The sequence below is a fragment of the Haematobia irritans genome, chromosome 1 (assembly GCF_050003625.1).
Source record: "Haematobia irritans isolate KBUSLIRL chromosome 1, ASM5000362v1, whole genome shotgun sequence".
NCBI classification, from domain to species: Eukaryota; Metazoa; Arthropoda; class Insecta; order Diptera; family Muscidae; genus Haematobia; species Haematobia irritans.
The window spans coordinates 276811800-276839771 of record NC_134397.1 but is presented as its reverse complement, the minus strand read 5'-3'; the positions used below and the strand labels follow the sequence as shown (position 1 = coordinate 276839771).

Sequence of the window (27972 nt, the reverse complement as noted above, 5' to 3'; positions counted from 1 at the left end):
TAAATTTGAAAATTTTTAATGAAAGATTTAGAATTTTAAGTATGTTTTAGTCGAAATATTTAATTTGAACTACACTCCATTTTGTATGGCAATGCATGATAATTCCTATTTCATTTTCGATACAGTAAAAGAGTTTACTGCTTGTGAAAATATTTTGACATTTTAATTAGTGATTCCAAGTAAGAGTTTATTGAATTTAAAAATTCAACTCACTCCTTTCAAGCTCTTTTATATATTTTTTGTTCTCATTTCAACATTCATTCGTCAACCAACATAAATTTAATCCTGTGTCATTTTTTCTGCTCTTCTTTCTTTACAGTTGATTGTCTGAAAGATCTGAAAATATTTGTACCAGATGCTGTTATTATGGGCAATGCAGCAACGCTGTCGTGTCAATATGACCTGGAACAGGTAAGTAAAACGCTGACTCACACAAACACACATCGAAATTCCGCTTTTTGTTTTTACTGTAGACATTTTCTTGCTGGAAACTTTATTAAATATTTCTCACAAGTCTTTGTGCTCATCAAGCTTTGTGAAAGATATGGAGAGAAAAACCTCATAGCTGTGAACTAAGCCAAGGCATGAGGGAAATGTTGGCCATGAGCCCATCGTGATTGTTCGTATCCAACAACCTTAATTTTTTCTTAGTTTCCTTTCAAAAACAAAAAAACCGTAATGTTTTTCCTAAGTCAACATTATATGCAAGTACGTGATGAGGTATATGGAACAGGGGTTTTTACATTTGAATGGCAGGATTTAAAATTGTCAAAGTGATACAAAGGTTCAACATTTTAATAAGTACACTTTGTAGCACATCGAAATATTGACTTCCGACTATACAAAGTGTATATCATTGATTAGGTAGAAATTCGAAGACGATACAACTACAGCAAAAAAATAATTCTCTCCTCCCAAACGAAATTTTAACAAACAAAGTTCGTTTCTCATTTGCTTTTCGCTGTAAGGAAGTGTATTTGGAAGAAAAGTATATTCTTTTTGTGATAAACGTTTATTCTTTTCCAGGATGTAAAAACAATTTCATAAAGATTAACTAAAAAAACATTGTTTTCGTGCTAATTGCATTTTCCCTCACATCTTTCTCACATTCACGAGGTTTTTTAATTCTTAACACATTTACCTGTAATACCAACAATTATAAGAAATTACACGATTTTATAAATTTTTAAATTTTTTTTTTACCTTTCGCCTGGACGGAGAATCGAACCGCGGACCGTGTACTTTGTAAGCCAACACACTAACCACTGAGCTATGTACCTGTTATGGTCATCAATAGATAATTATCCATATAAATTATATTTATATAGCATAGCTTGCGGCGCCCACGAACCGAATAAATAAAGTTTATTTAACAGAAACAAATATTTAGTTTGGCAGCGTGGAACAGTGGTTGCTACGTCCGACTTGCATGCCAAGGGTCGTAGGTTCGATTCCTGCTTCGACCAAAGTTTTTTTTTTGTTGTTTTTTTTTTACATATATTCCAGATATGTTCGAAAGATTCCGAAAAAATGTTCAACATTACATTGTACTATATTAAATTTTGAACAGTAAAATGTGTCTTATTAAAGACCTAAAGTCAGAATAGAACAGTGTTTGATATAAACGAAATGTTGTTTCAAAAATAACTTTTTTATTGAAAAAAAAATTTTTTTTGTAACAAACTAATTTTTTTGGTGACAAAAGTTTAAAATTTTCGAAGCAATTCAAAAAACTCTAACAAAAGAAAAACGTTTTCGGTACTCGTTTCCCAAACGTTTTTTTCTTTGCGAGTGTGTCCATTTGTCCGTTTGTTGGCACATCTGTTGGTTTACGTTTTGATATAGCCCCCATTTAAACCGACCCCTTGTTGGGTTTCTAAGCATCTAGACATCGTAATTTTCCAATAGAAAATCTAGAGTATTCAAGGTCCAAAATTGTATATTGTATAGCTCCCATATACGACTATATGGGCTTCTAGACACTGCAACTTTTGTGCGATTTGCATAAATCTAGAATTATGTTAAATCCATAAAAAAATATGTCAAAATTGGTTTACATTGGTCCATGTAAAGCCTCATATTGACCCTATGTAATGTTTTTTTTTTTATTCTTGAACATGCCGACACCGCAATTTGTATCTAATAGTCATGAAATTGGAAATATAAAAGCAAAATTTGTATGTCAAATTTGGCTTATAACTATACGTATTTGATATATACTTATTGTGTTCCCAATTAAAAGAATAGATTATAAAATGATTAGTTAGACCCACCCTCAGAAAAGAGTCAACGAGAATTTCTACAGCCGATTTAACTTTATTTTAGTTTATTAAAATTAGTTGATTTTAGTAAAGTTTTTATCTTACGTTAATGTCATGAGCTAAATATGGGAACATTTCGAAATTCACATAAAATATTTAATGTCTTACTAAAATGATTAAATTGTGTTCATAATTTTCTAAAGTAAATAAATTTTACTTAAATTTAGTCTGTCTTGATCTTTGTATAGCACTAAAGACATTTCAAAAATTTTCCACTACAATTTTTACCATTCAAAATATGACATGTTCTTATTTATTTCAATGCATCTTCTTTAATTTGGCAATAATTAATAATTCATTTTTATCCTGCTACAATTTTAAATATTTTAATTCCATAATAATTGTCTAAAAGAAACCTACATTTTCTTCCATAGTGGTATCAAATTCTTTTGAGTGAATTAAAGGGTAGAACCCTTTAAATATCAAATTTCAATCACATTTAATATGCACCACTTTGTCTTTTTGGCTTAGGATTTTATTGAGTAAAATATTAGCCTTCTACAAGGCAGTGCTGGAGAAAAAATCCTAATTAAATTAATTGCACGGTAAATTGTTTCTAAAACTGATGTTGTTCATCTTCATTTTTCTTCAATGCTCAGTTTGTGTCCGTTTTTTTTTTTTTACTCACAAGTTAATTTTTTCGTTCTTTCTTGTCTTTTCAGGCGGCCTTGTACTCGGTGCGTTGGTATTTCGGAACAGAAGAATTCTATCGCTACGTGCCAAAAGAGTCACCACCCACCTTGGTCTTTCCAGTATCTGGCATCAATGTCGATGTAAGTTGTTCAGAATTTTATTATTTCACCATCTCGACAATGCCCCGCGTGACATCCAACTAACAAAGTGGTATTGCATTCCTCAGCTATAAGAGGATCCTGTTGATGTCTTGTACGCCCTCGCCTGCACACACCCACACTCACCTCGCCTCGTTTATCACTGAGTGTAACTAATATTTTAGTTACTAGCAAAATTTACTTTAGAAGGACCACTTTAAACAAACAATCAAGCAAACTTAGATATCTGGCTATGTGTATACACGCAGATGGCCGTTACAACATTCTCTCGTTCTGTCGAAATCGTTCGCTTCGCTCTTAGCCTATAAATCATGAACACGCGCTGGCACTCCAAGTATTTCTGGGTTTCCTTATAGCTTTTGCTTATCACACCATCATACTCGAGACTATCCCCAATTGCATTGTGGGGGTTAGACCATGTGGGCCAGAATGAAGTGTTTAGAATATCTCTGTTGCTATTCTCATAAGCTTCACGTGTTGGTATGCAAAAATTTTCCAAGGGCCATTCGAGTATCTCACGAACACAGCAATGATACTTTGTCTCAGTCCCCAATCAAAACAGGGGTTATGGCCTACTGCAAGTAATCGCATCGCATCAAATAGTTAACATACTCGTACAGTGTGACTTAAAGGCAACAAACGCTTATGTATGGCTTTCGTAGAAAAACACTGGTGAAGGCTGTTGCTGTGACATGACACAGAAAAATTGTGTTTTAAGTACCATCACGTAATTAAATATTTCATAATTTTTTTTATTCAAAATAGGCCCAATCACGGAAATGATAGTATCTATGACTAGTATTACCAAATTGCAGATTCAATTAAATTTTTTAAATCAATCAAAGAAGTTAATTAAATAAATTAATTTTCTTAATTGGATCAAATAATTTTTTAATTGGTTGTATTTACTATCATATATATGATTGGACCTATTTCAATTAAAATTTCATAAGATCAATAAGAATTTAGTGATTCAAGTAAACAATTATTTTTTTATGTGTGACTGATTCTTTGCTTAAGTTAAGTTAGGTTATTTGGCAGCTGGCTATTTCAGGACCACTTAGACTATACAGTCCATTGTGTTAGCAGCTTGAATTAAACAATTAAATCAACCAATTAAAATTGTAACCAAATACTTTTAATTTTAATTTTTACTAACAACATGTTTATTCAATCCAAGAAGGTTGTAGGGAACTTTGTTTATTGCTCCATAATCAAACTTTGGTACTGCCCTCACTCCTTATTTTCTGAGAAACCAAATTTATGACAAATGAAGTTTTCTTTTGGCGCTAAAACATTTTTAAACAAAATAAAAAATATAAGAAGCAATTGTTGCATCATGATTTTCTTTGATCTTGAAGAAAATTATTTATAACAAAGGAGATTTTCGTTTGTTTAAATTTGATTGTAAGCATATGCCAATTTTAATTAAATTAACATAAACTTAACTGTAACCGTATTTTTTTCAACCGAGAAATGGATCGCTACGCTTTTTAAATATTTTTGGAAATTTTCATTACTTTAAGAAAATTTCAAGGAAAATGTAATTTTTCTTTGAATTAAGTTCATCGATAAACTATTGTTGAGTTAATCTACGACGAAAGTCGAAATGAATATTCTAAGTTGCTACACTGAAAGATGAGTTTCGAAATTTTAGACAAGCAAAGTTTTCTTTTAACGCAAATTCCTTTTAAAAATAAATTAAAAACTTTAGAGACAATCACTGAATCGCTTATCATAAATTCGGATTAATTTGCTACAAAGCAAAATATACGAAAGAGGAATTTCGTTTGTCTAAAATTTCATTGTGGAGGAAAGTATTTTTTTTCTTTGGGTGTAACATAAATAGGTTTCGTATGACCCAAAAAGGAAAACGTAATATTTAATAACTAAAGCGATTAATATTAGCCTGTGTATAATAGGTTGGCTGATAAGTCCCCTGTGTGACACATAGATGGCGTCGCTAGTATTAAATGCATATCATTATAACCACCACGGGGGTATAATAAGTTTGTCATTCCGTTTGCAACACATCGAAATATCGATTTCCGATTATATAAAGTATATATATTCTTGATCAGGGAGAAATTCTAAGACGATATAACGATGTCCGTCCGTCTGTCTGTCTGTCTGTCTGTTGTAATCACGTTACAGTCTTCAATAATGAAGCAATCGTGCTCAAATTTTGCACAAACTCGTCTTTTGTCTGCAGACAGGTCAAGTTCAAATATGGGCTATATCGGTCCAGGTTTTGATATAGTCCCCATATTAACCGACCTTCCGATTTGGGGTCTTGGGCTTATATAAATCGTAGTTTTTATCCAATTTGCCTGAAATTTTAAATCTAGAGGTATTTTATGACCATAAAGAGGTGTCCCAAAAATCGTGAGTATCGGTTCATGTTTTGGTATAGCCCCCATATAGACCGATCTCCCGATTTTATTTCTTGGGCTTTTTTATCCAATTTACCTGAAATTGGATATCGAGAGGTATTTTAGAACCGTAAGGAGGTGTGCCAAAAATGGTGAGCATCGGTCCATGTTTTGGTATGGTCCCCATATAAACCGACCTCCCGATTTGGGGTCTAGGGCTTATAGAAACGGTACTTTTTATCCAATTTGCCTGAAATTGAAAATCTAGAGGTACTTGAGGACCATAAAAAGGTGTGCCGAAAATGGTCCGTATCGTTCCATGTTTTGGTATAGCCCCCATATAGACCGATCTCCCGATTTTACATCTTGGGTTTATAGAGTCCGTAGTTTATATACAATTTGCATACAATTTGGAAATTTATAGGTATTTTAGGACCATAAAGAGATTTGCCACGAATGGTGAGTATCGGTCCATGTTTTGATATAGCCCCCATATAGACCGATATGCCGATTTTACTTCTTGGGCTTCTAGAATCAGGAGTTTTTATCCAAGTTGCCTGAAATTGGAAATCTAGAGGTATTTTCGGGCCATAAAGAGGTGTGCCGAAAACGGTGAATATCGGTCTATATTTTAGTATAGCCCCCATAAGAACTATCTCCCGATTATCTCCTTGGGTTTCTAGAAACCGTAGTTTTTATCCGATTTGCTTGAAATTGTAAATATTCTGGTATTTTAGGCTCACAAAAACCTGTATCGGATTAAGTTTTTAGCGGTCCTTTTGGTAATGCCTCCATATAGGCCGACTTCACTTCTTGAGGGTGTAGAAGGCGCACTGATCATGAAATTGCTTGAAACTCAATGTAAAATTTCCAGATTCCCAGATCGGGTGAAAATCTACAGATTTAAGATTTCAAATCAAGACGTTATTTTATAATTTTCTTGCACACTTACAGGAGATGTTAATGATTCCTCTAAAACTCAAACAAAAATGGTTCTTATAAATCCGATATAGTCCTCATAGGTGAAATTTTTAAATTTATCTTCGGGAAGTGTCCTCAAGCCCTCCTGAAATTTCAAAGGAAACCCTAATATTTGGTTCATGGTGGTGGGTATTTAAGATTCGGCCCGGCCGAATTTACTGCTGTATATACTTGTTTTTATATAGTTCCAAATGATTCGTGTCAAAATTTGACGTCTGTAAGTCAATTAGTTTGTGAGATAGAGCGTCTTTTGTGAAGCAACTTTTCTTATTGAGAAAAAAATGAAAAAAAAAAGGAATTTCGTGTTTTGATAAAATACTGTTTTCTGATGGGAAAAAATAAGGTGGAGGCAAAAACATGGCTTGATAAATTCAAGCGTGGGGAAATCAGCACGGATGACGGTGAACGCAGTGGACGCCCGAAAGAGGTGGTTACCGATGAAAACATTAAAAAATCCACAAAATGATTTTGAATGACCGTAAACTGAAGTTGATCGAGATAGCAGAGGCCTTAAAGATATCAAAGGAACGTGTTGGTCATATCATTCGTGAATTTTTGGATATGCGGAAGCTCTGTGCAAACTGGGTGCCGCGCGAGCTCACATTTGACCAAAAACAACAACGTGTTGATGATTTGAGCGGTGTTTGCAGCTGTTAACTCGTACTACACCCGAGTTTTTCCGTCGATATGTGACAATGGATGAAACATGGCTCCATCACTACACACCAATCGACAGTCGGCTGAGTGGACAGCGACCGGTGAACCGTCTCCGAAGCGTTGAAAGACTCAAAAGTCCGCTGGCCTCTGTTTTTTGGGATGCGCATGGAATAATTTTTATCGATTATCTTGAGAAGGGAAAAACCATCAACCGTAACTATTATATGACGTTATTGGAGCATTTGAAGGTCGAAATCGCGGCAAAACGGCCCCATATGAAGAAGAAAAAAGTGTTGCTCCACCAAGACAACGCACCGTGCCACAAGTCGTTGAGACCGATGGCAAAAATTCGTGAATTGGGCTCCGAAACTGAGGCCTATTTTGAGGCAAAACCGAAGGAGTACTACCAAAATGCTATCAAAAAATTGGAAGGTCGTTATAATCGTTGTATCGTTCTTGAAGGGAACTATGTTGAATAATAAAAACGAATTTTGACAAAAAAGATGTGTTTTTCTTTTGTCAGACCGGGTACTTATCTGCCAACCTGTTAAAGTCACCAAAATATTTTTTGATTCTGCACTTAACCTTCTTTTCTGCAACGTCTTTTCTAACGTCCAAAAATATAAGCATTCTCCTAATTTAGATTGCTTCAGTTCATATGAACTTAATTATATACCATCTCGCCTTTGAAATAATCACAACTAATTAGATAGTCTTAATGACAATGGAAACTGTTTTTGTTTCACTATGCCATGCTACTAGCTAAGGCAAAAGATCCAATAATAGAAAAAGTGCAACTAGAAGATATAATGATGTTGAGATATTTTTCCCAGTAATTTGGGTAATTCGACTGCTATGGCATTGATGCCTGCAGTCGCCCACGACTCCCACAAATCAATTAATAATGAAATAGAATTACTATGCTCACTGAAGCGAAAGTTATTGATGAGGCTAAAGAAATGAAGGCAGAGGGAAAAAAATAAAATTTTCTACAGCAAACTCTTATACAAACAGCCACAATAAATTTCTTTTTTATTGTTTTAATTATGATGAGTTATTATTTCTTGCATTTATTTTTTTAATTGCTTAGATACCTACTATAAATGGAAATTAATTCAAACTTTTATTGAATATGGATTCAGAAAAGTAAAACGAACAAATCAAAACTTTTAAAGCTTCAGGTCGTTTCGAATCCTTGGGGGAAGATGAGAGTCAAGTTTTCTTTCAATCGAATTGAGAGTTGCCGTAATAATTGAGTTTAATTTTAAATGAATCCAACAAACAAAACTAAAATGCTTTAGAAAAAAAGAAAGAATGATATAAATGAAAAAGCTTAGTGCCTAAAACAAGTAAGGATGAATCGTCCTTCTCTGTCATATACAAGTCATCTTTTTACATTATTGTCTGAAATTGGAAATCTAGAGGTATTTTAGGACCATAAAGAGGTGTGCCGAAAATGGTGAGTATCGGTCCATATTTTCGTATAGCCTCCATATAGACCGATTTCCCGATTTTACTTCTTGGGCTTCTAGAATCCGAAGTTTTTATCCTATTTGCCTAAAATTGGAAATCTAGAGGTATTTTCGGGTCATAAAGAGGTATGCGAAAACGGTGAGTATCGGTCCATATTTTAGTATAGCCCCCATAAGAACGATCTCCCGATTTAACTCCTTGGGTTTCTAGAAACCGTAGTTTTTATCCGATTTGCCTTAAATTGTAAATATTCTGGTATTTTAGGCTCACAAAAACGTGTATCGGATTAAGTTTTTATCGGTCCATTTGGTAATGCCTCCATATAGACCGACTTCACTTCTTGAGGGTGTAGAAAGCGCACCTATCATGAAAATTGCTTGAAACTCAATGTAAAATTTCCAAATTTTACTTCTACAGATTTAAGATTTCAAATCAAGACGTTATTTTATAATTTTCTTGCACACTTACAAGAGATGTTAATGATTCCTCTAAAACTCAAACAAAAATGGTTCTTATAAATCCAGAATCTGATATAGTCCTCATAGGTGAAATCTTTAAATTTATCTTCGGGAATTGTCCTCAAGTCCTCAAGCCCTCCTGAAATTTCAAAGGAACCCCTAATATTTGGTTCATGGTGGTGGGTATTTAACATTCGGCCCGGCCGAACTTACTGCTGTATATACTTGTTTTTTTGTCAAAATTGGTTTTTATTATTCAACATAGTTCCCTTTAAGAGCGATACAACAATTATAACGACCTTCCAATTTTTTGATACCATTTTGGTAGTACTCCTTCGGTTTTGCCTCAAAATAGGCCTCAGTTTCGGCGAACACCTCTTGATTGTAGCCAATTTTTTTCTCTGCGAGCATCCTTTTGAGGTCTGAGAATAAGAAAAAGTTGCTGGGGGCCAGATCTGGAGAATACTGTGGGTGGGGAAGCAATTCGAAGCCCAATTCATGAATTTTTGCCATCGTTCTCAATGACTTGTGGCATGGTCTTGGTGGAACAACACTTTTTTCTTCTCCATATGATGACGTTTTGCCGCGATTTCGACCTTCAAACGCTCCAATAACGTCATATAATAGTCACTGTTGATGGTTTTTCCCTTCTCAATATAATCGAAAAAAATTATTCCATGTGCATCCCAAAAAACAGGGGCCATTACTTTTCCAGCGGACTTTTGAGTCTTTCCACGCTTCGGAGACGGTTCACCGGTCGCTGTCCACTCAGCCGACTGTCGATTGGACTCAGGAGTGTAGTGATGAAGCCATGTTTCATCCATTGTCACATATAGACGGAAAAACTCGTGCGTATTACGAGTTAACAGCTGCAGACACTGCTCAGAATCATCAACACGTTGTTGTTTTTGGTCAAATGTGAGCTCGCGCGGCACCCATTTTGCACAGAGTTTCCGCATATCCAAATATTGATGAATGATATGACCAACACGTTCCTTTGATATCTTTAAGGCCTTTGCTATCTCGATCAACTTCATTTTACAGTCATTCAAAATCATTTTGTGGATTTTTTTGATGTTTTCCTCGGTAACCACCGCTTTCGGGCGTCCACAGCGTTCACCGTCCTCCGTGCTCATTTCACCACGCTTGAATTTTGCATACCAATCAATTATTGTTGATTTCCCTGGGACAGAGTCCGGAAACTCATTATCAAGCCAAGTTTTTGCTTCCACCGTATTTTTCCCCTTCAGAAAACAGCATTTTATCAAAACACGAAATTCCTTTTTCCCTTTTTTTTACAATAACAAAAGTTGCTTCACAAAAGACGCTCTATCTAACAAACTAAATGTCAAATTTTGACACGAATCATTTGAAGGTTGGTACTATATAAAAATAATATACATTTAATACTAGCGACGCCATCTACGTGTCAGACCGGGGACTTACCAACCTGTTATATATGTTTATAAGAAATTTCCACACTTATATATGTATGCATCCAGAGATATTATATTTAAAGAAATCTAATGTCGCAAACATCATATGTTATAACATATTAACATATATGTTCCAAACATATTATATTAATTTATAAACATTATACGTTTGTACTAAAAAAGATTTTTTAAAAATTTGAGTTCCAAACATATATTTTTTACATCGAAACATATGAAAAACAATCTTTTCTTGTCTGTGTACTACTAAAAACATATTCTTTTTATGTTTCGATGTAAAAAATATATGATTGGAACTCAAATTTTTAAAAAAAATCTTTTTTAGTGCAAACGTATAATATTTATAAATTAATATAATATGTTTGAAACATATATGTCAATATGTTATAGCATATAATGTTTGCGAAATGTATATATGCTTGATGCAGAATATGTTTAGGAGGATATCCCAGCAAAAAAATGGAGCACTATTTCAGTAGGATTGTAAGGAAGAGAGGTAGTACCAACTGCTTACAAAACAACCGAATCAGCGCTGATTTTTGTGGGCGATGTCCCGATTTAGAGCAGCTTCTACAAAGCGCTGATATAATTGTTCATTTTAATAGAAATATTGCCCAAAGGTAATCTAAAATCTTGATTTTAGCATTGTTGGCGTGAAGGAAAACAGCACTACCTTTCATGGGTCTATACTGCATGAATTGGTTGCAATAACGTAAACGAATGATCATAAACTAGTTTGATTACTCGTTTACGTTATTGCTATTATTTGTTATTTTTGCTGGGATGTTACAGACGCGACTTTTGTTTTTTTTTTTTTTTTGTTTTGAGGGTATAGAATGAATCCGTAATGCAGCACATCACGAGAAGCCTAAAATTGAAATTTTAACCTATTTGATACCTACCGGGAAGTATTATCAAATTAAAAACGTTTCAGTACTAAAATCATTAATACAAGTTGATGTCGATTACAACAACTGTCATTGTCAAACTACAAACCACGTATCACTCATGTCATAGAGTCAACTATGACTTCTAGAATCCATTGGAAAACATGGATCATGTTTTGGAAAACATTAAAACTAAAATCACAATGACATTCTGGATAATGTGAACAAAAAAAAAACTCATTTGCAAAACAAGATGGAAGTATCAATTTGGCAAAAACATGCGTCTAAGCGTTATTTGTGGGGACATAGTTGGAATGTTTTGATGTGATGCTTTAATGCAATCTCTTAGGGATAACATTCTGGCGAATTGCCTAATATGTAGGTGGTATTTGCACTTTGCACTAATCATTACCGAAGCTAATGACCAATGATGTGATGCAATTCACTTTGCTTTGTATATTCCTAGCTCTCCATTCCATTACCTCTTCTATAATTTTATTTCCCACCACTACTTTGGACCCCTACCGTGGGTTCAGGCCGGTTCTTCTATGCATTAAAGGCCTATATGGGATTTTTAATTTTATCCAAACAAATATGTTGCCGATTTTTTTATGTTTTTCCAACGCCATTGGATAATAACAGAATTCCTCTGTCATGCCAATCGGGATAGTTTGTTATGGTGTTGCAGCTACATACTGCAATCAGCATTGCTCAACCGCAATTTGGCCCAATGCATGCGATTGGTTTGTTTGTTTCTGCCTGCCAAATACACTATCCGCACCTGATCAATGTTCAGCCAAAGGCAATACAAACGAAATGTTAAAAACCACAATGTACCATAGGGTATTGGGTATCTCAAATACACGAGTTTATTTCTATATGCTATTAAACAAAAGAAAGATGCTGTTCTAATGTGGAAAGGACTATCATTATTTCGCATCAAATGAACTATATTAAAATTCTATGAAAATATGGCCTATAGTTATCGCGCAATCGTTCTAAAAAATATTAATTTGCATCCAGGAATTCATGAAGTACGACGCTCTTTATTTTCGATCCTCCCTATTAGACATATACAAAATTTTCATGTTGAAAAACAAATATTGAAAACAAAACATGAAACGTGGTAGCCGCATCCATTGAATTTGTATAGTTTGGACTAGAACAACATCAAAATTAAGAGGAAGGGGCAGTCATAGACAATCTCATCCATTCAATAAACACAGTTGGTCAGCCTAGTTAGCAACTCTATACATTCCTCCATTGATTTTTTCATATTCCCATATTTACGTATAAGTATGTGAGGGCATTTTCATCAGTATATGTATGCCAAGTATCCTAGGATATAGCACTGGTTTCGAAAATAAATTAGGCTACGTAATTGAGTTTTTCACTGAATAACTATGAAATACTTAATAAGAACTAAGAGAAAATACACAGGAAGAAATATCTTTAAATTTAATAAAAATGTTATAATTACAAATTGTTAAAGTGATGCTAAATTCCACTTTGTTTTATTGTCAAAAAATTATTTGGTTGTGGTTTAATTTTAATATTTTCTTCGAAATTTCCTCAATATCCCTCCAAAATTTTATGAGCCAAAATGGCTACAAATTCAGAGACCGAACTAAAAAGCTCAACTACTAAAGTAGAGCGAAAGAAAAATTTTGTACGTTTCCCAAACATAATAAGAACCCGACATCCCACTTCAAAACGTACGAAGGGGAACGATCACTTTAACATGGGTTTGTCATTGACGGGGTACATTTACAATTTAGGACACAACTTGGACCCATTCCAAAAGACTTGCCCTGGGACGATTTAGTATAACTAACCCATAGACAGGTCCTCATGAACCAGTCCCGAAAAAAATAATGTTTCAATTAGAGCATCCGAGTCGCACCAGAAAGGAAAACCTTTTGGAATATGTGGAACAATAAATTATTCTGAGAATTCTATTTCAGTAAACGGGTAGATCTAAAACGATTTAAATATCATTAGAGTATAGAAACCAAGAGGTTATATGAAAATTTACAAATTGCGACAAACTGGATAATAGTTCTTTGATAGGTTCGATATTGGTAATTTGAACCAATTTCCCGTAGGGACTGAACTACTGGACGTTTAAAATGGTCTTGATTTGGCACCAATTATATTTATCCCCACTATCTTGGGAAGGATGATGGTATTCTAATAAGTTTGCCATTCCATTTGCTACACGTCCAATTATGAAGTTCCGATAAAGTATATTTGGTTGAAATTCTAACTTATCTAAGGTGCCCCACACTAGAGACTTCAATAATGAAGATTTCGTTTTGGAATTTTGCACAAACTCGTTTTTCTGTAAAAAAGATGAAGTTCAAAGATGGGCTATATCGATCCATGTTTCGATATAGCCCCTATATAAAACGATCCCCCATTTGGATTTCTTGAGCATTTACAACGCATTATTTTTATCCAATTTCTCGTGAGGTCAGTATTTGAAGCAATTCAAAGTACAAATTTGAAGCAAATCAAAGTCAAAATTTGAAGCAAATGAAAATAAAACTATGGCTTCTGGGGCCATACAAGTGAAGTAACACCGCATTTGATCAATATCTAATGAGGTCCCCGAAGCCAAAGTTTTACTTTGATTTGCTTCAAATTTTGCACAAAGAGTACAATTAGTGATATATTTAAGTGTGCTGAGCTTGCTGGACATCGGTTCAGATTAAGATATAGTTCCCATATAAGTCCTACGCCCGATTTAGTCTGATATGACCACAAGAGACCAAATTTTCAATCCGCCACCAAAGTTTCACTTCGATTTATTGGAAATTTTGCAGAGATGGTAGAATTAATATTCTAGATATGCATACTGAATTTAGTTGAAATCGATTCAGATTTAGATATAGCCCCGATATATGTATATCTTTCGCCTGATATGCACTTACAGTGACCCACATAAGTATTGGCACACCAAACAATTTTGTTTAAAACCCATTTTTAAAAGTGATATGAATGTATTTTAAATTAAAAAAATATTTTAATTTGGATTCTAACTGCACTAAGAATCTAGATAATTTTTTATTTTAAAAAAATTTTGTTTTTTCAATATTTAAAATATAAAAACTTAAAACAGGGAAATATTTTTTTTTTAAATTCCTATTTTTTTGGGAATTAAAAATATGAATTGAAAATGTTATAACTTTTGAACTAATTGTGATATTATTATGATTCTTGCAGCGAAAATTGTTTTAGGAAATGTTGCTGAATATACTATTCCCAAAATTAGTATAAAAAATCCCCAAAGTAGATTTGACAGCAAATTTCTTACTTTCTGAATAATTGCAGATTTTGGGAACAGAAAAACTCATATACTACTTGCCCAAAATGGCCGATTAAAGCTTTAAACGTATCCTTATTTCTTGTTCTATAAGCTGAAATTTGGTACATGGTGTTAGTATATGGTCTCAAACAACCGTGCAAAAATTGGTCCACATCGGTTCATAATTATATATAGCCCCCATATAAACTGATCCCCCGATTTGGCTTGCAGATTCTCTAAGAGAAACAAATTTCATCCGATCCTGAAATTGAGGACTTTACCTGGACACCTCAAATATATGGACAAACTTTGTGTGTCCACTTCAGAGAGGTTTCACTGTATCCTCAAAAACATTTATCTAATTCCCCGTGCTATATTACAAGATATACAAGAAATTCTAATTTTAATTTTAATAAAGGATTTTAAAGGATTTTATTTAAAGATCTTGGTTAAATCTGGACATCATTCTCATGTGGTTTTCAGGACGTTAATCGTTATGTAAAGTTTCTATTCTACTATCATAGAGATACTTCCGGTGCTCATTCGAAATTCATTTTGAAATTACAACACAATACAAGAAGCAATGTGACAAGGCATTTCAAAAAACTTCCGCTTTGTTCTTTTTTTTCCTAACCCATTCAAGTTTTGTTGGGTCTCCAGTTTTTGGACTAAAATAAAACTAAGGAAGGATTTGCAAAAGAACATCCAAATATAATCACACATTTGTAGATCCTTTGAAATTCAAATATCCACACACACACACAAACATTCCATCTTCCATTCATTTATTACAAAACAACAGTGGCCACTGTAAAATATCAATGTGTGTGTGTAATATTGGCTACCAAGAGGCACAATCACACAGCCGTGTGTGTAGCTTTGATGTTAGCGGAAACGATTTAAGTAAATGAGTGGTTTCCGCTTTCTTTTTTATAATCCTAGTCAACACTGTCTACTTGTGGAATACATGAATATGTGACGTCTAGTTGTGGCCTGGGAGATTTTGGACGTATAACTATGGCATTGCACAAAAGTTAATTCCTGGATTGTGAAGCTTTACTCGTTCCCTTTCTTTATTTTTGCATATTTTATGAATTATTTTGGTAACAATGCCATTGCGAAATAGAATTCACATGTGTGGTGAAAAGCAGAGACAAACATTTCTAATGAATAACTTTAGAAAAATGCTACTTGCTGAAGCATATCATTTTGGTTGTGCCACGCATTTGTCCCAATCTATTTATACTATTTATACATTTCCTCCAGACTAGATCTTCTACAAATAAATTAAGTATAAGATAGTATTAAATTTAATTATAAAATATACTAATAACGTTATTTATAATACCTTTAGAGATCTAAAAATATTATAATACAACATATATTAAATTTATAATATAATATCTTAAATATAATTTATTTATACCCTGCGCCACACTGTGGAACAGGGTATTATAAGTTAGTGCATATGTTTGTAATACCCAGAAGAAGACGATATAGACACATGGTGTCTTTGGCAATAATGCTCAGGGTGGGTCCCTGAGTCGATATAACCATGTCCGTCCGTGAACACATTTTTTTGATCAAAGTCTAGGTCGCAATTTAAGTCCAATCGCCTTCAAATTTGGCACATGTTCCTAATTTGGGTCAGAATAGAACCCTATTGATTTTGGAAGAAATCGGTTCAGATTTAGATATAGCTCCCATATATATCTTTCGGCCGATATGCACTAATATGGACCCAGCAGCCAGAGTTTTATACCGATTTGCTTGAAATTTTGTACAAATAGGTTAGGTTATGTGGCAGCCCGATGAATCAGGCTCACTTAGACTATTCAGTCCATTGTGATATAACACTTAGTCGTATAGTCAAGTGTGCAAAATTTGGTTGAAATCGGTCCAGATTTAGATATAGCTCCAATATATATATTTCGCCCGATATGGACTAATATGGTCCTAAAAGCCAGAGTTTTGGCCCAATTTGAAATTTTTGCACAAGGAGTAGATTTAGCATTGTAGCTATGCGTGCCAAATTTGGTTGAAATCGATTCAGATTTAGATATAGCTCCCATATATATCTTTCGCCCGATATGGACTAATATGGTCCTAGAAGCCCGAGTTTTGGCCCAATTTGTTTGAACTAGGAGTTTTGCACTAGGAGTACAATTAGTAGTGCAGTTAAGTGTGCAAAATTTGATTTAAATCGGTTCAGATGTAGATATAGCTCCCATATATATCTTTCGCCCGATATGGACTAATATGGTTTTAATAGCCAGAGTTGTGGCCCAATTTGGTTGAAATTTTGCACTGGGAGTAGATTTAGTATTGTAGCTATGCGTGCCAAATTTGATTGAAATCGGCTCAGATTTATATATAGCTCCCATATATAGCTTTCGCCCGATTTACACTCATGTGATCACAGAGGCCAATTTTAACTCCGATTTAGTTGAAATTTTGCACAGGGATTAGAATTAGCATTGTAATTCTAATGTGATCACCCAAAATGTCCTTTTCACGGGAGATAGAAGGGTTCTAATAAAGCTTATTCATACAATACAGTCGCATTAGACTAAAGAAGGCATATTGTAAGACATCTTCATAAGCGGTTGCTACAATCTACTGAGCATAACTATCCTTGAGATTAAACCATATATCCCTTATCCTTTTTAGCAAAAAACCCAAATATCTGAATAGATTTTGGTAATTCTACTTGGCAACTAAGTGATTGCCTCTTAGCGACCATTATGTTGCCTACTATTACCTTAACTCCTAGAGAGAATAACCACTTGATGGTGGCAGTTACATTTTCATTTTTGCAAATGTCCTTTTCAGTGTTGGCTTGTGAACTTTTTTAATCTTGATATTTTTGTATATTCTTCGTTGTATGTGTCCGTTCATGTCAAGGATATGTGACAGAGTTAATCCTTCTCAAGTGTGAATGTGTGAACATTAATTTTTGCATTAATTTGTTGCTTTCTGGTTTTTATGATAACTTTTAATATTTTAATGGAGCCATTTCTTGATATACAAAAAAATTTAGGATTTAACATGAACATGAATTCTATGAAAACCCATCTTCCCAAAATGTTTTGATATTTGAATCAAAGAAAAGGACATCAAACAAATCTATCCATGATGCAAAGTAAAAATACCAAAAATTAAGACAAAATGGTAGCTGGAATAAAAGGGGGTCTCATTAACTGGAATTTATTTCATAAATTGGAAGAACTTGCTATCTCTGAAATACATACAATTGCAATTTATTCAAACCAAAGTCGACGTAATTTACCATTAATAGAAAAATAATGTATTGCGTATATGAAAAGTAATCTTTTGCCTTGGCAACATAAAAAGCCAAAAAAAACACAACATTGACACTGACACTTATATCCATCTATGTGTCAACTTGGAGCTCATTATAATTAATTTACTTGGAAAAATGTCTCCTACAAAATGTCAGAATAATCCATAGAATTTCCATTTTTTCTGGAAGCAAAAACGATATTAATATACAAATCACAGCAATCAACACTTCAGCATCAAATCGCGTTTCTTGGCAACATAACAACATCAGCTGATATTTTAAATGTTTCTCTTGCCGCCACCAGTATTGGATGTAAATGCTGGCAGGCAACCATAGAACCCAAGAGGCATCAGTAGCAGATATTGGACGTTTTGGCATTGCTGTGAAAATGGAATCATTAAAATTAATTAAAAAAGAAACACATTTCAGAAAATAAAATCTTTTGAAGTACACATTTTAGATTCAAATGGAAAAACAACAAAACCCAAACACACACACACAAACACCCCCAGACAATAAACCCCCTTCTAAATACCATGAATATGTTAAAGAATGTGGGCGAGTGTGTGAGTGTATATTTGTGTGTCACAGGAGATTAGAGTTCACCGAGAATGAGAGACAGTGACACTGACACCTAACAGTAGAAGAACATTTGTGGAAGATGAAAGGATTTTTCATTCTCCCCCACACACCTCATTACATTCTCAATGGCCCTGAATGCCATGCCATCACTAGCAACTACATTCAAATCTCAATGTTTCCAACCGTAGCCACAATGACACAAACTCATCTCAGTGCAACATGACAACAGCAATTGCAATTAACATAGAACCGACCGAGCGACCGACCATCCACCTTCGATATCAAAAATCCTTGAACACCAAATAGGAGACAACTTAGTACGATTTCGCCTATTACAATCTATTCATGATATGCATTTTAAAAACAATGTTAGCGTCGAGTAGTCAGAAATTTTCAGGACCAAAATTAAAATTTGAAATTTTTATGAACCGGAAGGATCATGAATGTGAAAAAGCATTTCAATCCATTGGCATGTGACAAAAATAGTGGCCAATGCGATTAAACCTTGTTGATCTGTAATCAGCATTTATAGAGTTAATTAATAAAATAACTGAATTTGTATTATGTCATGCACGGGAGCCACCGTAGTGCAATGGTTAGCATGCCCGCCTTGCATACACAAGGTCGTGGGTTTGATTCCTGCATCGACCGAATACCAAAAAGTTTTTCAGCGTTGGATAATCCCACCTCAGTAATGCTGGTGACATTTCTGAGGGTTTCAAAGCTTCTCTAAGTGGTTTCACTGGAACGGCTATAAAAAGGAGGTATTTTTTCTCACACATACATTCTCAACTTTATTTGTGCGCATCAGTTATTATCCTCTGAAAGAACTGACCACCGCATTTATTTGGTAATTGGTTGGGGTGATAACTAATGATTTCTGTAATTTTCAGGAGACTTAGGAAGACTTCTTGAGGGAACAGTAGAATAATAATATTTGATTTGGGAGGCGTCTCCTACTCATACACCCTAAAAAAACCGCTTCTCTAACATACGATATGTTCCAAACATATTTTGCAGGAAGCGCACATATTATTGGATACAGCCGAAAAATTAATATGTTTGTTTTATGTGAACATATTATATGTTTCGAAGCATTTTGAGCCCAAAAATATTATATACTTGGAAGAATTTTCCCTAACGAAGATTGTGCTCATTCCCCCACATAATTTTCACCTCCAAGATTTTTTTTAGTTCTTGTCACCTTTTTCTGTAATACAAATAATGTTGAAGAAATTATTCAATTTTATAATTACACCCTGCGCCACACTGTGGAACAGGGTATTATAAGTTAGTGCATATGTTTGTAAAACCCAGAAGGAGACGAGATAGACACATGGTGTCTTTGATAATAATGCTCAGGGTGGGACCCTGAGTCGATATAACCATGTCCGTCTGTCCGTCCGTCTGTCTGTGAACACATTTTTGTGATCAAAGTCTAGGTCGCAATTTAAGTCCAATCGCCTTCAAATTTGGCACATGTTCCTAATTTGGGTCAGAATAGAACCCTATTGATTTTGGAAGAAGTCGGTTCAGATTTAGATATAGCTCCCATATATATCTTTCGCCCGATATGCACTAATATGGACCCACACCGAAAGAATTCTCTTCGTTAATTTTACGAAGAATTCTTCATTAACTATTCTTCCTGAATTCTTCATTAAAATAACGAAATTTTCATTCATATTCTTAAATTTTACGAAGAACATTTTACGAATATACGAAACTTCTACGAAACATTCTACATTAACTTTTCTTCGTAAAAAGTTCGTACTTTTAACGAAACTTTCTTCATATTTCATGAATTTTGTGAAGAAGTTTTTACGAATATTTTACGAAACATTCTGCGTTAAAATTTCTTCATAAAAAGTACGAAACATTTTCTTTGAAATAACGAAGAAGTTTCATTGAAGTTGTAAAATTTCCATTCGCGGCATTAAATTGTCTTTTATAATGTGCTTGAGTGTATTCCTTTATTCTATTTTTTATGCAAGTCTATGCTACTTCTCATTTGGGTGATAGCACGCTATGAATAAAAGTGAAGCAATAAAACTAAAAATTATTCAAAAACTTAAGATGTAAAGTAGTGATGGCATTTTTCACACTTGCAACTACAACCAAATGCACTTTTGACTATAAATTTTTTTTCTAAAAGTTCGAACATTTTTCAGAAAAAAGTACGAAAGTTTTTTATAAAAAGTACGACTGTTTAGTCGAAAAGTTGTAAAAATGACTCTAATTTTCCTAAACTTCTAATACATATATATCGAGCGATAAATCATAAATAAACTTTTGCGAAGTTTCCTTAAAATTGCTTCAGATTTAAATGTTTCCCATATTTTTGTACTAAAATTGTGTTCCACCCTAGTGCATTAGCCAACTTAAATTTTGAGTCTATAAATTTTGTAAAAGTCTATCAAATTCTCTCCAAATCGAGTGATATTTAAATGTATGTATTTGGGACAAACCTTTATATATAGCCCCCAACACACTTGACGGATGTGATATGTTATCGAGAATTTAGATCTACAAAGTGGTGCAGGGTATAATATAGTCGGCCCCGCCCGACTTTAGACTTTCCTTACTTGTTTTTTTTTTTTTAATTTTACCTTTCGCCTGGACGGAGAATCAAACCAAGGACCATACTGTTTGTAAGTCAACCCACTATCCACGTAGCTGTTATAGTCACCAGTAGACAATTATCGTTAAAAGTTACATTTATATAGCATAGTTTGCAGCGCCCACGAGCCAATGCAAACATAACATTATTTAACAGAAACATACATTTGTTGGCCACGTGGATTAATGTTTAGCATGTCCGCCTAACTTGAAAAGGGTCGTGGGTTCAATCCCTGCTCCGACCAGACACATTTTTTTTTAATTTACATATTTATATATATACTATATTAAATTTTTATAATTAAACTTCGAAATGTGGGTTATTAAAGATTTACAGTCAGAAATAGTGCTTGGTATACACCCAAAAAATTAATAGAGAAAAGTTGACTTGATTCAAGCCGTAGCGGTGTCAAAAGAAAGTAAGTACGAATTTTCTAAATCCAAGAAGAAATTTCTTAATTTAATCCCGAAAATATTAAGTACAGATTCCTTAATTTTAGAAATTTACAATCGTGTTTGTGCTCTTTTTAAGTACGCCAAGTGAAACTCTATTTAAACCTAATCAGTACTTGATTCAATCCGCATTTAAGCTTACATTATACCCAATAGCACTTAACTTGAGCCAAAATGAATTTGTTTTAAGCGGATTCAAGGCTTTTTTATTCTTGAATATCCTACTATTCTTGATTCAGGAACGATCTGTACATGATTTAATGCCCTAATCTGGTAATACATATATGGGGAAAATATCATAATTTGAAGGTATTTTCTACCTTGCCAGTAACAAAAATATAAAAAGATGGAAGTGTAAAATGAGGCTGCCAAACAAAAACACAAATTGTTGGGTATTGATTCCATGCCAAAGAAGCGAGAAATTGCACTAATCATTCATAAAAGATGGAACTCGTTTTAGGGTTTCCTTATTTGATTGGGTGTTCTGAATTCCACAGTTTTTTTGAACTCATTCGGAATCAGCTCGATTATAAAACAAACAAGCATATACGGCCGTAAGTTCGGCCAGGCCGAATCTTATGTACCCTCCACCATGGATTGCGTAGAAACTTCTACGAAAGACTGTCATCCACAAATTTCAACTCACATGGTTGTTAAATATCATATACTACCACCACGTACCAAATTTTAACCAGATCGGATGAATTTTGCTTCTCCTAAGGCACCGGAGGTCAAATCTGTGGATCGGTTTATATGTGAGCAATATATTATTATGGACTGATAGGAACCAATTCCTGCATGGTTGTTGAATACCCTATATTAACATCACGTACCAAATTTCAACCGAATGGGAAGAATTTTGCTCTTCCAAGGTGCTCCGGAGGTCAAATCTGGGGATTGGTTTATATGGGGCCTATATATAATTATGGACCGATATCGATAAATTTTTGCACGGGTGTTTGAGGCCATATATTAACATCATGTACCAAATTTCAACTGAATCAGTTAACACCATATACCAAATTTCAGCCGCATCGGATGAAAATTGTTTCTCGTAGAGGCTCTGCAAGCCAAATCGGGGGATCGGTTTATATGGGGGCTATATATAATTATAGACCGATGTGAACCAATTTTTGCATGGTTGTTATAGACCATATACTAACACCATGTACCAAATTTCAGCCGGATCGGATGAAATGTGCTTCTTTAAGAGGCTCCGCAAGCCATATCGGGGGATCGGTTTATATGGGGGCTATATATAATTATGGACCGATGTGGACCAATTTTTGCATGGTTGTTATAGACCATATACTAACACCATGTACCAAATTTCAGCCGGATCGGATGAAATGTGCTTCTTTAAGAGGCTCCGCAAGCCAAATCGGGGGATCGGTTTATATGGGGGCTATATATAATTATGGACCGATGTGAACCAATTTTTGCATGGTTGTTAGAGACCATATACTAACACCATGTACCAAATTTCAGACGGATCGGTCGATAGCGTGTTTCGTTCGGAAGTTAGCGTGATTTCAACAGACGGAGGGACGGACGGACGGACATGCTCAGATCGACTCAGAATTTCACCACGACCCAGAATATATATACTTTATGGGGTCTTAGGGTAATATTTCGATGTGTTACAAAAGGAATGACAAATTTAATATACCCCCATCCTATGGTGGAGGGTATAAAAACGGAAATCAAAATAAAAGGACTCAAAAATTTTTAGTTCATTACTTCTTTACTGAATATAATATTTTTAATAATCAACTTTACAATTTTCAAAGTGATTACTGTTTTAACTGAAAATGTAAGCATCACGGATATAATTAAACTCCCACCTCAAATTTTCACAAATTTTTGCATAAATATGGAGAGTGGAACATTATGTTCGTGAAACTGATTCACTTTAGCTTATTTCAGTGGCATATCTCTTAGAAATATTTACGGTAGAAAAACAATGTTAAATTAGATTTAAATTCCATTTCCATTCATTTACAACTTTTTCCATTAGTATTCATCCATCGTAGCAATAATTTCGATTTTCTTTTCAAAATAGGTTTGTATCATAAAATATCCTTGGGCTGTAACTCTTCCTACTGCCAATTGTCAGGTTAATTTTCATATTTCCAATTCCAATTTTTGTTGTTGTGATGTGGCTATGGTGCCATGCAATTTCATTGTTATTTTCCCCCCGATGCCCTGAGTATCAGCATCAGCACAATGCATTGCGAACGGATGACTACCCCTTTGGCGTTAAATTGTGTGTGTGTGTGTTGCATTGTTTTCACAGATTGCAAAACAATGGCCAACTGTAAGGCCAAATCATTCATTCAGTGCTCAATGTACCCATTTCTGATTATGGTATGTGAATATCCTGAAGATGTATTCTGGTTCACTTTTAGCATTTGCGGCTACAAGCTGATGTGGTTGTGGTTTGACATATGTGTATGTGGGTGTGTTAGAAAAAAATTGGGGTTTTTTCTGTGTTTGTGTGGAAAAGTTTTTAGATTTTCGAGTGCTATTTGGCGTTTTGTTTGTGAACGAATATTTTGCTTTACATGGAGAGGTACAAAAAAAAACACAAAACAAAACAGAGACAAATTCATTGGCCATTTATGTACCACATTCATAGTCATCACATATGGTAGCTGTGAATGAATGCTTGCATCAAATATACCCCACAGAGATGAGGGCTGTGATGATGTCAGGACCATTTGTCCCATAAATTCAAAAACCTATTCCATGTCCCTTTCCAGCCATTTGACTAAACAAATGGAAACAAAAAATTTGTACACCATTGACAAACGTAAGAGCAAAAGGCGACAATGTTGACCAAATTTCAATTTGCTTTAATTAAGTTAACGAAAATTGATAAAGGCTTTGTTGGTGGTTAGCAACATGGAAGGACACTGTTGTATGTTCCTACTGCAGTTTTCAATGGTCATTGAATTGAGATCTACATTGGGCTTTGTGTAACCCTTACAACGAATTTATTTATTTAAATAATAGCAATGTTATTTCGTTATGCTTTTGTAATCTAAACAAATGTATGTTTGTAATCTAAACAAATGTATATAAAAGTTTGCTTTCAAAACTCTCTGAGGTTCTACTGTTTCTACTTATGAATACTTCACATAGAAAAATAAGTAAACATATATAGTAAGAATGAACTACCTCTTTCGAAAATTGAACTAAATTATACTCCACATTTTGAGATTTCCACAAAGCGTTGTTAAAACCAGGAAACTGTAATGTCCTGGTATACTTTTTAACTGCAACTCACGAAATTACACCATCTCGTAGAAGAAAAATTAACTAAAAGAAAAGAAAACTTCGTGGTGCCATTTGAACCATATTGTAGTTCATTCTTACTATTTTTGGGAATCGTACGAAATTTTTGTTTGAATTTTAGAGAAATTTTTTGCATTTCGCCCAAGTGTTCAAAATAATGAGATGAAGTAATAATGGTTTCAAATCGAATTTGTAAATACATTTCCTGGAACTGGAGTTTTACCCAAATCTTTATGAACTTAAATTCTGTGAAAAGAAATTGCGGTATCAAGAATATCCCCATCACCATCCTCTAATGGTGGGTATAAAAACGACAGAATAGATTTTTCTTGGTTACTTTTTCTTAATAACACTAACACTAAACACTAAAAATAACGGGATATCTCAAAAACTGTTCCATAAAAAAATGTTTAACACTCATTTACGAATTCAGCAGATCAAAAAGTCACCTCTCATCAAATGTACATGAAAAAATATTTAAATTTTGTTCTTTTTTGGTTGTAGAGGCGAAGCTCAAACTTAGTATCCACCTTAAGGATGACATCTAGATATGGCAATCCTATCTGACATATGTCGTTGTGCCTCGGGATGAATGTGAAAAAAGGATCTTGCCTTGGCTCATCTAAATACAATTTTTGGGTAATTTTTCCTTAAATCATTTACACGCTATGTCTAAACTATTAAGATCAGTTAGTTAACTTTTGTTTAATTGAGAGACATCTGCTCTTATGTGGTAGTCAAAAACCCAAAGTGTCAGTAAATTTTATTAATTTAACAACGCATTCTATAAATCGTACATTAGGATTTAAAATATTCTTTATAGGATTTAAAGCAGTTAATATCGCCATAGACATGTGGTCCTATATTAGCAAATGGAACTACCGGACCAGTTGAATAAAAAAAAAAAATAAACGAATCTGCATCAATATTTCAAATTCCAAACTCAAGTGGTAATAATTAACTCAAAATTAAATTTCGATTTGTGGGACCTTCAATGAAAAACCAAAAAACATTTATCGTAGTACGCTATTCAAATAAAGTCCCTATAGTAAACTCTAAATAAAAGTGAATTTGCAAGATTAATCTAATGTACAAATTCCACTTCAATGGTTCATTACATTCAAACATGAATAAAAAAGCAAGGAAACTCTAAAAACGGGCATGTCCGACTATATTATACTTTGCTCCATTCTGTATATCTACATGTTCAATACAATCTCAAATCCTCAAAAAATTTTATTCCCACATACGTATATTAAATTCTGAACCTATTTTTTACACTATAAAATATTAAATCTCTAGACATAAAACATAAAATATGGGATATATAAAATTCACAAAAGTGTCTTTATGATTTATCGGTCGATAGATATGTATTAAAAGTATAAGAACATTTTGCGATTTATCGACTTAGGAGTGACCAAACTCAGAAGAACGTACATATGGGCGCTTTGTCTAAATCTGAGCTGATTTCGATCAAATTTGGAACACACTGTTAAATTGTTGAGTGCAAATCGAGCGAAAGATATATGTGGGTGCTATATTTGAATCTGAACTGATTTCTTCCACAATCAATTGGTTTCTTCTCTGACCAAAAAAAGATACTTGTGACCAATTTGAAGTCGATTGACCTACAACTGCGACATAGATCACAAAAATGTGTTCACAGACAGACGGATGGACGGATTTGGCTAGATCGACTCAAGATTTCGTCCGGGTAAAATAAAAAGAAAACTAAGGGTAAAATAAAAAGAAAGCTAAGTTGAATCTGTTTAAGAGGCTTTGCAGCATATACTCCATTTTACCGTATAAATTTTTCTTGTTTAGTTTTCTTGCTTTTGTGTCGTTAACTTTGAATATTTAATCAGCTGACAAAACAAATGGGGCATTATGGGGTTAATATTTTCTTAGTTGTGTTGACCTTTCTGTGTATGTATAATTAAGTGTTGCGACGAAAAGAAAATAAAAAACCAAAATGTTCGCTTTTCATAAATATAATGTAAAAGTATATATTTCGACGTCATTCTAAACCAGTATTTATACCCTGCTCCACACTGTGGAACAGGGTATTATAAGTTAGTGCATATGTTTGCAACACCCAGAAGGAGACGAGATAGACACATGGTGTCTTTGGCAAAAATGCTCAGGGTGGGCTCCTGAGTCGATATAGCCATGTCCGTCTGTCCGTGAACACATTTTTGTAATCAAAGTCTAGGTCGCAGTTTTAGTCCAATCGACTTAGAACTTGGCACAAGTATGTGTTTTGGCTCAGAATAGATCCCTATTGATTTTGGAAGAAATCGGTTCAAATTTAGATATAGCTCCCATATATATCTTTCGGCCGATATGGACTTATATGGCCCCAGAAGCCAGAGTTTTACCTTAATTTGCTTAAAATTTTGCACAAGAAGAACAATTAGCACTATAGTCAAGTGTGTCAAATTTTATTGAAATCGGTTCAGATTTAGATATAGCTCCCATATATATCTTTCGCCCGATATGGACTAATACGGTCCCAGAAGCCAGAGTTTTACCCCAATTTGATTGAAATTTTGCACAGGGAGTAGAATTAGCATTGTAGCTATGCGTGCCAAATTTGGTTGAAATCGGTTCAGATTTAGATATATCTCCCATATATAGCTTTCGCCCGATTTACACTCATATGACCACTGAGGCCAATTTTTAACTCCGATTTAGTTGAAATTTTGCACAGGGAGTAGAATTAGCATTGTTGCTACACGCAAAGAAAAAAAACGTTTGGAAAACGTGTACCGAAAAAGTTTTTCTTTTGTTAGAGTTTTTTGAATTGCTTCGAAAATTTTAAACTTTTATCACCAAAAAAATTCGTTTGTTACAAAATTTTTATTTTTTCAATAAAAAAAGTTATTTTTGAAACAACAACACAGTCCATTTCGTTTATATCAAACACTGTTCTTTTCCGACTTTAGGTCTTTAATAAGACACAGTTTACAGTTCAAAATTTAATATACTACAATGTAATGTTGAACATTTTTTC

General features: G+C 34.0%; 1 protein-coding gene across 1 annotated transcript in view; it reads left to right on the top strand.

Annotated features, from left to right (window-relative positions):
- The window catches only part of beat-VI (Immunoglobulin domain-containing protein beaten path VI), a 142911-nt gene that overhangs the window by 103432 nt on the left and 11507 nt on the right, over positions 1 to 27972 (top strand). The window contains exons 3-4 of the mRNA XM_075288612.1: positions 320 to 411; positions 2984 to 3094. Coding sequence (XP_075144727.1) covers positions 320 to 411; positions 2984 to 3094 — 203 coding nt within the window. The remainder of the gene's footprint in view (positions 1 to 319; positions 412 to 2983; positions 3095 to 27972) is intronic.